Source organism: Trichechus manatus, unplaced genomic scaffold (assembly GCF_000243295.1).
Source record: "Trichechus manatus latirostris isolate Lorelei unplaced genomic scaffold, TriManLat1.0 scaffold00009, whole genome shotgun sequence".
NCBI lineage: Eukaryota > Metazoa > Chordata > Mammalia > Sirenia > Trichechidae > Trichechus > Trichechus manatus.
Genome location: NW_004443945.1, coordinates 9670629 through 9687583, shown reverse-complemented (window position 1 = coordinate 9687583; position 16955 = coordinate 9670629). Strand labels below are relative to the sequence as shown.

At 37.3% G+C, this 16955-nt stretch overlaps 1 protein-coding gene across 1 annotated transcript in view; it reads left to right on the top strand.

Moving 5' to 3' along the window:
- Positions 1-16955, top strand: part of EMC2 (ER membrane protein complex subunit 2) — a 67722-nt gene that overhangs the window by 7743 nt on the left and 43024 nt on the right. The window contains 2 exon segments of the mRNA XM_004370690.2: positions 15759-15872; positions 16405-16469. Of these exon segments, the coding sequence (XP_004370747.2) occupies positions 15759-15872; positions 16405-16469 (179 nt within the window).

Below are 16955 nucleotides of genomic sequence, written 5' to 3'. Positions count from 1 at the left end.
GAGACGATGGTCCCCACAGCCCTCCGTCCAGCAATTCAGTCCCTCAGGGAGTTTGGATGTGTCTATGGGGCTTCCATGACCTTTCCTTGTATAAGTTGTGCTAGTTTCCCCTGTATTGTGTACCGTCTCACCCTTCACCCAAGATACCACTTATCTATTGACTATTTAGTCTTCATGATATTTTTAATGAAGTTACTATATGTAATGTAACAGCAGTTTTTCAAAGCTATTTACCTTTATGAAGTCTTTTCAAAGCATCAAGCTTTATTTCCTAGAAATAAGTATCTTTTTACCCTCAAATTTTCTTTCTTATGTAATATTTAATTATACTATATAACTACATTAGGTTTAACTGGCATGAACTGGTGGAAATCCAAATACAACTGACTTTTAAAAATGTAACAACTGACGGAACAAATAACTAAGGGCTAGCTGATAAGGCCTATTAGCCAAGAGCTTCTAAAGTACCATGGGCGTCATCAGTATGTTTTGCAGAAAAAATTCTTTGAGTTGATTCTAATGGAAGGTTGGTTAAGAGTTTTTACTGAACCTTATTATCTCACCTGTCATATTTTAATTACTTCTTTATGTTCTTTATACGCATAGATCTTCTCAATCCTTCCAGTGACCAGCACAGTGGTGAGAGTTGGAAAACAAGCTCTCTGTAAATGTTTCTTTAACGAATGAATAAATGCTAGGATATGTAGTTTATGAAGTTTGATCCACTAGTACTTGTGCAAATGGTAATAATAATGATGAAAATGGCATAGTATATATTTTGTAGATATTATCTCATTTAGTCCTCACACCTATCCTGTGAGATACATTTTATTCCCATTTCACAGGCGAGGAAGCAAACTAAAGAGGTAAAGTGGTTCATCTAAGATCACACAGCTAGTAAACAGGGTGCCATGATTTGGGCTGCTCTTATCTTATACTGCCCTTATCTTATTCTGCTCTCCTTCACCCAGTTAATAACTAAATTCATCCACCCAGGCTTCCATTCTTTTTGAAACATGACAAGCTAGTTTCTGTCTTAAGAACTTATGTTTGCTGTTTATGGCTGGCTCTTTCTCATTCTTCCCTTAGCTTAAAATCCACCTCTTCACAGAAGCCTTCTCTGACCATCCTTTCCAAATGCTGCTTCTTTCTCTATCCCCTGACTTCATCATTATCTGAAGTTATGTGGCTTGCTTATCATTTTACATACTGGAATGTAAGCACGATGAGTACGGGGACTTTCTCTTGTTTCTCTCTCTATCCCTAGTACCCAGAATAGGCCTGGCACAGAGTAAGTATTCAGTAAATATTAGTTGAATGAATGAATGATTCCAAAGGCTGTGGTTCCAGTCATTACACTGTACTGCCCAAAAAGCAGTATGAGTCATTGAATATCTTAAGAATTTTGATTGCCTGATGAAGTAAATCTTTTTAGAAATACCTAGTATAATTTGCAGATTGCGTTTGGACAGAGGCCAGTTAAGAAGCAATCCTAGCATCTTTAGCAGGAGGTTATGAGAGCCTGGGCTTGGATAGTAGCAGTAGTAGAGTGGAAGGTATAAATCTTAGAGATATTTCAAAAGAAGAGTCACAGGGCTTAAATACCAAAGCAGGAGTTGGAAGCAGCAATAGAAATTTGAATTCCAGCGTGACATTAACAGAAGGTGGCGTTAACAGAAATGTAAACATTGGGAAGGGAAGCCCCATTTGTTAGGAAAACAAGATGGTTTGGTTTTCTGATATGGTGAGCTTGAGATAATGGGATATCAAAGGGGAAAACATTTCTCGAAGAAGTAATTTTGCTGCTTATATTTTTACTGATCATTCATGTGATGAATATATTTAAGGCATTTCTGAAAAGATTAATATGTGACAAATATTTTCACATTGTATTTATAGCAGCATCCGGAATGTGATAGGGTCAACTGTGTAGGTATATTTTAAATAAGATGCTTACAGGTGAAATGCTGCTTATTTTACAAAAGTTATTTTCATACATAAAAAAATTCCTGGTTTTCTGTTCCAGCTGTTGTATTTTTATATGTTTGTGGCTGTGTGTTAGACTGTTGTTCTCCTTAGCAGCTGTGCTTTAAAAAAGTATGTCCTTTTTCATACAATAGATGTTTTCCCACAATCCACAATAAGAAATACATTTTACAGTCTAACCCAGGCTTACTCATTAAATGAATAATTATAGCACAAAACTTGTTCCTATGAAGCAGAAGTTAAAGATGTCCCAAATGTCCAACTTTTCCAAGCTGCTGTACCACCATCATCTGTAACATCAACTAATCCCTTTGCCTTCAGTACTCTCCCTCCCATCTTTGCGTTCCTTAATTTGCTGCAACATGTCACAGAACTCATGAACCGTATAAAGGAAATGGCTCACGTGGTTGTGGAGGCTGGCAAGTCCCAAATTTGTGGGTCAGGCATAGGCTTCTCCAGACCCACATGGCTGCAGGGGCTGACTAACCCAAATCAGCAGTTCAGACCACAGACTGCTGGCTCACAAGGCTGCAGAAGCTGGCGAATCAGGTCACACGATAGGCCAGCGGCCCAAGGGGCTGTGGAGGCTGGCATATCCCAGACTTGGCAGATCAGACAGCAAGCCTCTGACTCGAGTCCCAAGAACCAGAGGTCAGTCGATCACGAACTGGACACGGGATCCAGATGCAGAGAGAGAGAGCCCTGCCAGGACACACACGTGTATCTTAGATGCAGGCCACACCCCAGGGAAGGACATAACTTGAGTAAGGGTGGGACTCAAGCCATGCCCTCCTGCAAGGCTGCGACCCAAGACACACCCTACACCAATCCTGCCTCATCAACATGTAGAGATCAGGATCCACAACACATAAAATAGAAGATAGTTGTTGTTAGGTGCCATCGAGTCGCTTCCAACTCATGGTGACCCTATGTACAACAGAATGAAACGTTGCCAGGCCCTGTGCCATCCTTTGAATCTATGCCTGAGCCCATTGTTGCAGCCACTGTGTCAATCCATCTTGTCGAGGGTCTGCCTCTTTTTCGTTTACCCTCTGCTTTACCAAGCATGATGTCCTTCTCCAGGGACTGGTCCTTCCTGATAACATATCCAAAGTAAGATGAAGTCTTGCCATCCCCTCTTCTAATAAGCATTCTGGCTGTACTTCTTCCAAGACAGATTGGTTTGTTCTTCTGGCAGTCCATGGTGTATTCAGTATTCTTTGCCAACAATGCATACAATATTGGGAATCACGGCCTAGCCAAGTTGACACATAACCCCAACCATCACAGGTTCTGTATACCTTATTTGCGTAGTCCCACACAGTCATTGCGTGTGAGTCACAAAGACCATGGCTAGAAGGGCCATATTCAGTAATTCATTACACTGCATTCATACACGGAGTCCCTGGGTGGTGCAAATGGTTAAGTACTTGACTACTAGCCCAGAGACTGGCAGTTCAGACCCACCCAGAGACGCTTTGGAAGACGGACCTGGTGATGTGCTTCCGAAAGGTCATAGCTTTGAAAACCCTGTGGAGCATTTCTACTCTGAAGACATGAGGTCGCCATGAGTCTGAATCGACTCAGCGGCAACTATAACAACAACATACTCATACATAAATGTGTCTCTGTTTGTATGTGTGTGTGTATAAACTGAAACCAAAGTTACGTTTAAAGAGTATTCTTACTGTGAGCAAAGCATTCTATTCTCTCTTAACTCCTCCTCCCCCCCAAAAATGCTGGAAGTCACTAAATTGATTTCATACCCCACTAATGGTGCTGCAGTGCACAGTTTGAAAAGCACTTGTACTGGAGTTCTCTGTGCATTAGCATAAATTACCCTTCCTTGTTTCCAATCAAATGGCCTTTTCTTTCAGGACTGTTTCTAACATCCTGAAACAATCTGATAAGACAAATTTATGGGACTGTGAATAATTCAGAATCCCTCTATTATCCCACAGGTATTGACCTTTTTAAAGAGTATGTTGATTTCACGTAAATGAATAAATGGTATCTCAGAATATATAATGAAGAAGGTATAGGATTTGAGGAGGGAGTTTTTGACTAGAGGAGTCAGCAGAAAAAGAAGCAGGCATGTTTGTCTACCTTTCGGAGGACAGCAGCCTCTCCACAGTGGAACCTAGGCCTCATGGAAGGAATAAATAGAATGATCATAGCCATTCTTGTTTAACCTTTGACCATTAGCTCATCTCACACAGTAGTTAATACAATGTGCAAGCAAGCAATGAGCTACCTACCTACACAGAATACAGTAAAGTGCCCTTGGCTTTGAGGAGCATGCCATTCTTTGGGATAGGGTAAAATGAAAAGTCTTAAGTCACCTTTGAAGGAGTGAGGGAAGAGTATTTATTGCCAGAGGCTGAAACCTCAGAGATTTTTCTTAAAATTAAAGGTAATTATATTTTTGTAGTACTTCATGTTTTATAAAATTCTTTACATAAATTATCTGTCACACTCATGTGCCAAGCAGATGAGGAAAATGTGTGAAGTGGGGTGAAGGATAGTCATGGTGCTTATGGAGAAGTGGTGCATGCATGCCCTCCCTATAATCAAAATCAGATTAAAAACAAACAAAAACCCCAAAAGTATCCTATTGGCCAAGCAGCATTTGAGGGGACCAGATTTTGCTTTATTAATGTGCATCACAGACCTCTAAGACAGGTTTATGGTCTTCTATATTTTATAGCTAAGGTTAGTAAGCATTAGAAATATTAAGTGACAGGTCCAAGATCACCAAACTGATAAGTGACAGAGTTGGAATTTAAACCGTAGTCTTCTGACTCTAGATCCTATACCCTTTCTGCTACTTTGTGCTCTAAATCCGGAACTGGCATACTTTTTTTTTTTTTTTCTGTAAAGTGTCATATTTGTGGGCCATATGGTTTGTCTTAACTATTCAACTCTGCCATTGTAGCACAAAAACAGCCATAGACAATACCTAAACTAATAGAGGTGGTTGTGTTCTGATGAAAGGTTATTGACAAAACAGGCGGCTGTAGGATTTTGCTGTAGCGTGCTGATCCCTATTTTAAATCTCCTGCTGTAAATGAAATGTGAGGAGCAAAGCCAGAGATGGTGGGATTAGGAGAAGATAAATAGCATTTGGTTTTATAGGATGTAACACTGGCTTGGGGAGAAGCTTCAAACCTCTTGGTTCAAAAACTTAAAATTAACAGTGGGCATGAGAACAAGGAAGAAGATGGAGAGTAGAAATTGACAATAGTTAAAATACATTGAGCATATATACACTTAAATAAATTAACTTGCAATAAATTAACTTGCAATTCTTATCACAACAACTCTATTGGAAAGGTATTATCATTTTCATTCTCTAGATGAGAACCTTAAAGCACAAAGTGGTTAATTCAACCAAAGTCACACAGCTGGAAAGTGGCAGAGCTTGAATTTGAACTCAAGCAGTTTGACTTCTGCATCTCAGCTCTTAACCACCACTTCTTGTGTGCTGTTGAGTCGATTCCAGCTCATAGCAACCCTGTGTGGGAGTAGAACTGCCCTCATTTCTAAGATTTTTCTAAAATTGGTAGTTCAGACTCATCTAGCTCCTCTGCAAGGAAAAAACCTGGCGATCTGCTCCCATAAAGATTATAGACTACTTCTAGGGAAATATTTGGATAAAAGAGCTCTTTGCTTCCCCTCTTAATCTTTAGAAAAAATTACTTTCCTAATTTTTCTTCTGGTGGGTGATCCTTCAGGTTTTTATTTGGGGTCCCTAGGAGTAGTCTTTGACAGAGAAATGTGGCTCCTTCACCGTTTTTGCTTACATCAGTGAAGAATTACCTTGAGCCCCATTTTGCAATGTCCTAAAGGAACTGATTCACCTTCCTCCTCCCTCTCCCTTCCTCATCTGGGCGGATTGGGCAATTTCCCAGTCCCTGAGCACAACAGATACTGTTATCCCTCTATCATTGCTTATACTCTTCTTTTCCAGAGTTCATCTTATAAACTCCTTTTAATTCTTAGGGCTTAATTGATATATCATGAATGTCTTCTTTAACCGTTTCTCTCTGCCAGGTGGAATTAATCTTTCCCTCACCTTGCTTTATTAGTGCTTTGAACATAACCATATCATAGCTTTTATTACCTTTTACAGTTGTACAACTGTTTCTTCTTTTAGATTGTGGACTTCTTAAGCACAAGGGATAATTTTTTTTCATCTTTAATATTTCTAGCATATTTTATAAAGGTACTGTATAATAAGTTCTTAATATATTTTTGAATAAATGAGTGGAAGTCACAGAGATGTATCAATAGATGAAAGGGAAATGTTTTAAAAAGAAATTTTTCAGTAATATATTTTAACTATGAATAAGTTGGAAAAAACAGATGGAAAATCAAAGATTGTTGGTAAATGAGGTATTTGACAAAATGGGAACCATTATTTCTCTTTTAGACTTTACCTTTAGTTTATAGGCTAGTATTCTGCTTCTTACAACAATGTAAACAATGTCTATACACATGGACTTCACCAGATGGAATACACAGGAATCAAATTAACTACATCTGTGGAAAGGGACAATGGAGAAGCTCAATATCATCAGTCAGAACAAAGCAAAGGGCCAACTTCGGAACAGTATTAGTTGCTCATGTGTAGATTCAAGTTGAAGCTGAAGAAAATTAAACAAGTCCCTGAGAAAACAAGTGTGACCTTGAGTACATCCCACTTGAATTTGAAGACCATCTCAAGAATAGATTTGACCCGTTGAACACTAATAACCGAAGACCAGAAGAGTTGTGGGATGACATCAGGGACATCATACATGAAGAAAGTAAAAGGTCATTAAAAAGACAGGAAAGAAAGAAAAAACCAAAATGGATGTCAGGAGAGACTCTGAAACTTGCCCTTGAACGTTGAGTAGGTAAAGCAAAAGGAAGAAATGTTGAAGTAAAATAGCTGAACAGAAGATTTCAAAGGGTGGCTTGATAAAGTACGGTATTATAATGAAATATGCAAAACTAAAAGGGAAGGACACACACAGCATTTCTCAAGCCGAAGGAACTGAAGAAGAAAAAAATCAAACCTTGAGTTGCAGTATTGGATTCTGTGGCCAAAATTTTTGATGCAGGAAGCAAAAAGGACAATGGAAGGAATACACAGTCACTGTACTGAAAAGAATTGGTCAACATTCAGCCATTTCAGGATGTAGCATATGATCAAGAACAGTTGGTATTGAAGGAAGAAATCCAAGCTGCACTGAAGGCATTGGTAAAAAACAAGACTCCAGGAATTGATGGAATACCAATTGAAATGTTTCAACAAACGGATGCAGCCCTGGAAGTCCTCAGTCATCTATGCCCAGAAATTTAGAAGATAGCTACCTGGCCAATTGACTGGAAGAGATCTGTATCCGTGCCCATTCCAAAGAAAGATGATCCAACTGAATGCAGAAATTATTGAACAAAATCATTAATATCACAGGCAAGTAAAATTTTGCTGAAGATAATTTAAAAATGGTTTTAGAAATACATTGACAGGGAACTGCCAGAAGTTTAAGCCAGATTCAGATGAGGATGTGGAATGAAGGATATCATTGATGATGTCAGACGGATCTTGGCTGAAAGCAGAGAACACCAGAAAGATGTTTACCTGTATTTTATTGACTATGCCAAGGCATTCGACTATGTGGATCGTAACAAATTTTGGATAACGTTGCAAAGAATGGGAATTCCAGAACACTTAATTGTGCTCATGGGGAAACTGTAACATAGATCAAGAGGCAGTTGTTTGAATAGAGCAAGGGAATGCTGAGTGGCTTAAAATCAGGAAAAGTGTGCGTCAAGGTTGTATCCTATCACTGTACTTATTCAGTCTGTATGCCGAGCTGGTAATCTGAGAAACCGGACTGTATGAAGAAGAACAGGGCATCAGGATTGGAGGAAGACTGCTTAACCTGTGATATACAGATGACACAACCTTGCTTGCTGAAAGTGAAGAGAACTTGAAGCACTTACTCATAGAGATCAAAGCCTTCAGTATGGATTACACCTCAACATGAAACAAAAATCCTCACAACGAGCAGTATCATGATAAATGGAAAAAAGATTGAAGTTGTCAAAGATTTCATTTTACTTGGATCCACAATCAGTGCCCACAGTAGCAGCAGTCAAGAAATCAGACGACACATTGCATTGGGCAAATCTGCTGCAAAAGACCTCATTCAACTGTTGAAAAGCAAAGATGTCACTTTGAGCACTAAGGTGCACCTGACCTAAGCCATGGTATTTTCAGTCACCTCATATGCATGTGAAAACTGGACAACGAATAAGGAAGACCAAAGAAGAATTGATGCCTTTGAATTATAGTGTTGGCGAAGAATATTGAATATACCATCAGAAGAACGAATGAATCTGTCTTGGAAGAAGTACAGCCAGAATACTCCTTAGAAGCGAGGATGGTAAGACTTTGTCTCACATAGTCTGGACATGTTATCAAGAGGGACCCGTCCCTGGAGAAGGACATCATACTTGGTAAAGTAGAGGGTCGATGAAAAAGAGAAAGCTCCTCAATGGGATGGATTGACGCAGTGGCTGCAACATAGGACTAAAACATAGCAACAACTGTGAGGATGGTGCAGGACTGGGCAATGTGTTGTTCTTTTATATATCGGGTCGCTATGAGTCTGAACCGACTTGAGGGCACCTAACAACTAACAACAGCATTCTTAAAAAGCATTACAGAGAATTCCTATTTAATGGGAATTAGTGTGATTTAGCTAATAGATTAAATAATTATTTAGAATTCAAACAACATATGACTTTAATTTGTCTGGGCCAGCATTTTTAATTTGAGTGTCAGGATATGTGCAACGGGTACACTTGTAGAATAGAGGTGCAAAACTCTAACTCAGATTCCTGAGGCCCCTCATCTTTTAAGGGTATCTGTCAGGTTGAAAGAGAATGAACTTCTGACAGTGTAGGTGAACTATGGCATGGGGATGTGGTTTGAAGGAGTTCTGAGAACCAAACTTATGGAGCTAAAGATAACATTTATTTTTGAATTGTGGATGAAAATCTGGATTAAAGCCACTAGGTTTTTATACAGTAAGCCCAACAGTTTTGCAGATAGATAGTATATTGCTGCATTGCTGTAATCATTCTTAGCCAACTCAGTTTTTAAGAGAATATTATTTTTAGTGAGGCATTTATCACTGGATGTGAATATAGTAGCACTGTTTTGTTTAATGATTTTTTATTTTCTATCTAAGTGAATGAAGTTTGCTTTTTGACATTGGTTTTATATCAGTGATTAAGTGACAGAGTTGTATTACATTCTTTAACCATATTTCTTTTAGTAGTTAAAACTTTATGTAAGCTATAAAATTTAATAAGTTAATAGGATAAAGCTTGGAGCTGTTAATTTTCTGTTTTTAAGCTGCCATTGTCCAAAAAGCATTTGTAGTCATTAATGTTTTTGCTAATTTCTTGGGATCCTCCTGTCAAGAACCAGGTGTTTTTAGCCAGTTACAGGAAGTATATCCCCATTGTGGTTTCGGTTGATTTTCAGATTACAAAATATTACACAATAACAGTTTTATGAGAGATTTGAGACTATTTCTGGCAAGTATAAAGTCTGCATTTTAAAACTGTTTAGTTGTTAATCTGTGTCAGAATTTCAAGGAAAAGATATTGCTATTCAATGTAAATATTTTTTCAACCTTCCAATGCTTTATTTGGTGAAAGACGAAGTTTTCTTCGATCTATTTTTTTAAAGGATTCCCTTTCCCTTTTCTTCTTCTTTAAGTATTTTTTTTATTGTAAAACTGAAAAGAGAAAACCACATAAAACAAATGTATGGCTGAATGCTTTATTACAGTCTGAACACCTTTGTACCACCACCCAGATCAAGAAATAGAACTTCATTAGCCCTCCTAGAAGTCCCTTCATGTGCCTCATCCCAACCACAGCTCCCTCCCTCCCCCCATAAGTAGTCATTATCCTGACTTTTCTAGTAATCACCTTCTTGCATTTTTAATAGTTTTATCATCCAAATATGTATCCCTAGACACTATACTTTAGTCTTGCTGGTTTTTAAAAAGATTGGTGTTATCTTTCAAGTCTCTTTTGATCTATAGGTTCCTGTTCCATCTCTCTTTTCTTTGCCTTAAAATTTATCTATGGAAGAACTTGGGCCATTTGACCTGTGGAGTTTCACATTGTCTATATGGTGCTGAATTGTATACTTATGGTGCAGTTCAACATGTTCGTCTGTATTTCTTGACAATTGGCAGCTGGATTCAGAGCCTTAGTCTCAGGTTTTATCTTTTTGTCAGCACTGTTGTTGTGTCAGTTCCTACTCATAGCGACTTCATATGACAGAGTAGAACTGCCCCATATGGTTTCCTAGGCAGATTGCCAGGTCTTTTCTCCCACGGAGCAGCAGGTGGGTTGGAACCTCTGACCTTTCAGTTAGCAGCCAAGTGCTTAACCATTGCACCACCAGGGCCCTTTGTCAAGACTATGGAAAAAACTGTCGCCGTCAAGTTGATTCCAACTCATAGCGACCCTATAGGACAGAGTAGTACTAACCCATAGGGTTTCCAAGGAGTGGCTGGTGGATTTGAACTGCTGACCTTTTGGTTAGCAGCTGATCTCTTAACTGGGAGGCCCATAATAACTGGTTCTCTCTCTTTTTGTGATGTTAGCAGCCATTGATGCTTAACGTGTATAATAATTCATTGAGTTTGCAGAATGGTGGTATTCTAATTGCATCGTTTCTTTTTCATTCATTAGTGGGATTACTAATATAAAGAGACACTTCCTTTCATCTGTTATTTGGTTACATAGTGGTACGTGTCGAAAAGGCAGGATAAATGATTTTTTCCAGTTTTCAGAATAGTGAGTTGGTTCCCTGTCATCCTCTGAAGGTAATCAATTCTTTTTTTTTTTTTTTTAAGTATCATTAAAAACTCATGAATTTAAACATATTTGATGGATTTCCTTCCACTGCAGCTGTTATCATTATTGAAACTCAAATTGTTCTTTGATGGGTGGGAGCCTTCAGATTAGCACCTGAGGTTTTTTTGACCTGGTGCTGGTAGTCTTCCTTGCTATCTGGTATAACAAGTTGTTTTTAGGCTCATTTTATACATTTTTTACCCGGTACCTGGAATCAGCTATTTATCTAAGAAATTCTGATTTCTTTTAGTGAGAAACGGTATTTCAGAAGCACTGTTGGGGTCGTTATGAGTTGGAATCGAATCGATGGCAGTGAGTTTGACTTGGTTTTGGTATTTGGGTGCTGAACCGTGCCATAAGTCAGGGGCAGACTCCACAGCAGCTAACAACAACAACGTGTGGGCACTAGGGATGCTCATTACCACTGGACTGGTCTTTCGTTGTTTTGGGGCCTTTTTATAGCTAGGAAGGGTGAGTATTTAAAGACAAAATGCCTCATGAGTTCATATTAAAATACTTCAAAATTCAAAATTCACGATTGTTGGGTGTCATCGAGTTGATTTTGACTTAGCCACCCCATGTGACAGAGTAGAACTGCCCCATAGGGTTTTCTAGGCTATAATCTTTATAGGAGGAGATCGCCAGATCTTTCTCCCACAGAGCCTCTGGGTGGCTTTGAACCGGCAACCTTTCAGATAGCAGCTGAGCGCTTAACTGTTGCACCACCTGGGCTCCTTAAATTCAGTATTACACAGTATGTAAAATACTTTTTTTTAAAAAACACGTTTGTTTCTCCTTTGCTCTACTTGGAACTCTTGGTTCTTAAGGATACAGAGGATGACAGAACTCAAATACCCCAGAATTACTCATAAATTGTAGCACATTTTACAACTATAACAATCTTAGAAGAACAAAATAGGACCAGGAATATTACTAAAAACGTTAAAAAATTTTTTTTGCATATACTGTCATCAATTTTCTTACCCATTTTTTCCTCAACACAATAACTTCCACATTTATAACTCAGTGGCATTGATTACATTTTCTTGTTGTGCCACCATTATCGATATCCTCATCCAGAACATTCTGCCACAATTAACACAAACTCATTGGCCCCCAAACAAAAACTCCCTCTTCCCCCCTTCCTCCTATCCCTGGTAACCATTAGTAATCTGTTTTCTATATTTTTGTTTATTTCATGTAAGTGAGATCATACAGTATTTGTCTTTTTGTGACTAACTTCACTCAGCATGTTTTCAAGGTTCATCCATGTTATGGCGTGCATTAGAACTTCATTTCACTTTATGGGTGCATAATATTCCATTGTATGTATATACCACATTTTATTTATCCATTTTTCTACTGATGGACATTTCAATGTCCACCTTTTGGCTCTTGTGAAAAGTGCTGCAATGAACATCGGTATACAGGTTTTTGTTTGTACTCCTACCTTCAATTCTGGGTATATACCTAGGATTGGGATTCCTGGGTCATATGGTAATTATATGTTCAACTTCTTGAGGAACTGCCAAATTGTTTTCCACAGTGGCTGTACCATTTTACATTCCCACCAGCAGTGGATAAGGTTTCCAGTTTCTCCACAACCTCACAAACATTTATGGTTTTCCCTTTTTTTGATCATTGCCATTCTAATGGGGTGAGGTGTTATCTCATCTTGGTTTTGATTTGTATCTCCCTGATGGCTAATGGTGTTGAGCATCAGTTCATGAGCGTCAGTTCATGTGCTTGTTGGCCATTTGGATATCCTCTTTGGTGAACTGTTCAAATTCTTTGCCCATTTTTTGATTGGGTTGTTTGTCTTTTTGTTGTTAATTTGTAGAAGTTTTATATATAGTTTGGATATTAAATTTTTTTTTTTAAACTTCTGAGAGCTTTCCCTTCTGTTGTCTGTGTGGTGTTCAACAATACGGTGGCTTACTTTCTGAGATTTTCTATCTCTAGACCTCTTCTTGTTGTGTCTGTACTGCTGAATTTTGATTCCACTTCCAACAGCTTCTCCTCAATTTGGATTCTTCTAGAAGAAAGCCCTGGCCAGTCAGTTTTGAGAGTTCACAGAGGCTTACCTGTTCCAGCTCACTGGCCCTTGCATTCTCTTGGAATTGGAGATACTTTTCACAAATTGGCTCATGGTGAATACTTGTTGGCTGTTTGGGTTCTCCTGTTGCTGGGTCCATCAGATACCATCTGTTGCTTCCTTTAGATTTTTTGCACAAAGATAGAGCCACCATGCAGCTCACGCAGCTGTTGGTGATTTATCCTGACCTACTTGTATTTTGGGTTTATGGGAATACCTTATCACGTAGTTTTGTTGTAAATACTGTTCATGTCTCTAGTTGATACATATATACTCTAAATACTCACATTATTTAGAGATACTGAAAAACTGTTGCTGCCACTGCCACCATCCATTTAGAGTCTCTCCTGTCTGTTTTTAAAGAAGAAATAAAATTGTTCCTGAAGATGTGAAAGCTTGGGATCGAGCAAAGACAAAGTTCTGAAGATTCCAGACATAAGGTATAGAGAGGAAATCAGCTATATCCAAGTTTTATTGCTAGAAACAATCATTCAAGAAGTTTTTTTATTTTTTTAATTCTGCCTGTTCTTTCTCTATATCTTGTAGGCTAGGAAACTAATGCTTACTGAGTTTCCACTGTGTGACAGAGACTCTGCCAAGAGCTTTACGTATATTTCATTTACTCCTAACTACTATTCCTGAGCTGTACATACTATTATCTTCATTCATAAGTCTGGAAATTTAAGCACAGATTTGTTAAGTTGTATGAGGTCATGCAAGAGATAGAGTTTTGATTCAAAACAAGTCTGACTATTAAATCCATGTTCTTTCCACCAGACTATACATATTCCCTGACTGGTTTCTTTTGTTTTAATTTTACTTCTTTCCAGTTTATCTTCTGGGTTGGTTTGTCTTCTCTCTCTCTATCAATCTAATCTGTCATCTGTTTATCTTTCTATCACCAGAATGATCTTTCTAACATGCAGATCTGATCATGTAACCTCATTTTTTTGGCTTAACATTCTTTAGTTGTTCTCCAGCAGTTTAAAAAATAAACTTAAATTCTTTAGTATGAAATTAAAAACCTCATATAAAACTCACTCTTTTTACTTCCTGCTCATTCATCTCCTAGTCCCACTCTTCTGTTTCTTTAATTCTGCATTGCCAGGAGTTCCTTCTGTGTGGAATAACCTACTTTTTGGTTTGCCTGCTGAATTCCTCTTCAACCTTTAAGACTCAGTTTAAAGTTATTTCCTGTGTAGGGTGAGAGGCAAGCAGTTTTCTTAGGTTACAGTAGAGGTAATTAACTGCATGTTGATTTGTAATGATTGTCCAAAGACTGTTTTTGTAACTTTGCTTAGAGTCTATTTTCACATTTTGATGATTTTTGTTTTCTTTTGGAGCCCTAGTGGCACAGTGGTCAAGAGCTTGGCTGTTAACCAAATGGTCGGCAGTTAGAATCCACCAGCCACTCCTTGAAAACCCAGTGGGGCAGTTGCAGTCTGACCTATAGGGTCACTATGAGTTGGAATAGATTTGACAGCAATGGATTTGGTTTGGTTGTTTTCTTTTGTAAAGACTTTGAATGATAGGGTCTCAGGTAATATGTTTAAAAATACTGAAAAAGACTTGTGCTTCTCTTGTATTTATTCCCTAGGGGCCTAGCATGTTGTTTATTTAATTCATCTGTTTAACATTTATTTAATTCAACGATTTAAATCTCTTCAACATCTGTGTCTATAGAAGGGAGAAAGTGTACTTCAGATGAGTACATATGTAAGCTTTTCAGTCAGATAGAAGTAACAAAGCATGTATATGATTGGTGAACTAGACAGTTCATTCCATCTTAACTGTATAAAAAGGAACCTTTTGTTTACTGGAGCCCTGGTGACGCAGTGGTAAAGAGCTACGCCTACTAACCGAAAGGTTGGCAGTTCAAATCCACTGACCTCTCCTTGGAAGCCCTGTGGGGTAGTTCTACTCTGTCCTGTAGGATTGCTATGAGTTGGAATGGACACAACAGCAACAGGTTTGGTTTTTTTTGTTTTGTTTTGTTTACTGGATTAGGTACTTTCTTTTTTTTAAGTTTTTTCTTTTATCAGTGACATGCATTAAGACTTCCAGAATTCTCTATTATATGTTGAGCTGTTTTCTTACTTTTGATGTTTGCCAGTGATCCTGACCTTACTTTAGGTTATTTATGTTTTTCTTTATTGTATAGATAATCAAAAGTTTTCCTTCGTTTTAATTTGTTTTCTGTTTACTTACTTGTATAGCAATATATCTTTATATGTATTTAGTACCTTTGTAGTAGTAGTAATGTTATTGTTACTAGTGGATTTTTGTGATGAATATCTCTTCAGTGCTAATAGTCTAATATGATACCCTATGAAAATTTTATAATCTTGGGTCAATGGGTGAACTTTAGGAACACCTTGAGTATTTTAAGTTTGTTATTCATGATTTTATGCATTTTTCTGGGAAAATAATCCTTAGCATATATCAAATTCTGAAAGTAGTCTACAGTTCTTAAAAACTAAGATCCAAAGCTGCATAAAGGGGTAGAATGGATCATTGTAGCGGATACATGCCATTCGTTGCTTATAAAGATAGTTGTGATATCAATTGAAATGAATTTTCAGTCTTCTAAAGGATCTGTTGCTCTTATCTACTTTGTCAGTTTTGGGATACCATGTAGTCTTCTACATTAGTTTAAGTTTATTTTCTTTGCCTAAAAAGTTCACTTCATCTTAATTGTTTGACATTGATCAGAGACTGTAACATACTTATTTTATTTGGCCAGAAATGCGAGATAAAATGAGAAAATGGAGAGAAGAAAACTGCCGAAATAGTGAGCAAATTGTGGAAGTTGGAGAGGAGTTAATTAATGAATATGCCTCTAAGCTTGGAGATGATAGTAAGTTCTTTATTTACTTTATTATATTCAGACTCAGCACATGTCTCATTTATGGTCCTTAGTTGCTGGTTTTCTTTTTTTTTAAATTAAAACTGCATGTTCATTTATAATGTTTTTCTACTGTTCTTATCAGTCTATGTAACTTCTTGTCTCAGAATGGTTAATGATGCTACTTTTGTGAAGGATTTATAGTTGGTGGTAGTAGTGAAGCTATCAAATAGGTATTTTTGTTTTAATGCTCATAGGGCCACAGGTCTGATTTGGCTAAAGTGTGTTTCATAAAGAATCTTTTGAGAACAGCAAAGGTGTTAAATCATTATAAATTTTTACTTTATAAGATATTAAAATATCTTAAAATACTAAAGCATATAAGGATGCTTTATTTTCTTAATTCCAGAAATAATTCAGTAACTCAATTTTCAGTTATAAGTAATATTCTCTACTATATGAGCAAATAAGAAGAATTTACTAATATTTCTGTTGTGGGGATTTTTATCTTAAATTAAGTTTATTTCCCTCTTTATGTATGTAGTTTGGATCATATATGAACAAGTGATGATTGCGGCCCTAGACTATGGTCGGGATGACTTGGCATTGGTAGGTATTATATTTTATCTCGTATTTAATTTGCTTCATGAATTACATGTAATTACGTATACTATACTACACTACATATACTATCAGTAGTTAAGACCTAGTAGATGGCTTGTGTTGAATGTTTCCTATAGCTGATTTTGAATGCTACTCTAATAGTAAGTGGTACTAACTAGGTACTTTGGGACACAGTATCTTGTATCTTTATAATAATCCTGAGAAGTAGATGTTTAGTATCCTAGATTTACTGAAGAGGTTAAATTAGTTGCTGAAAGTTATTCACTTAATAAGTAAATTATGCTATGCTATAGAGTTCAAAATAAGAAACATAGTTTAAAACAAGTTCATCTTTTGAGTTGTTGAATGGCTTTCATAGTATGTAACGTTATATACTATCATGCGATATTGTAAATGTGTATCTTAAGTTATTAACAGATCTTGAGCTGTACAGAGGATGACTTAAAATATTAGTACTGATTCTAAAAATTA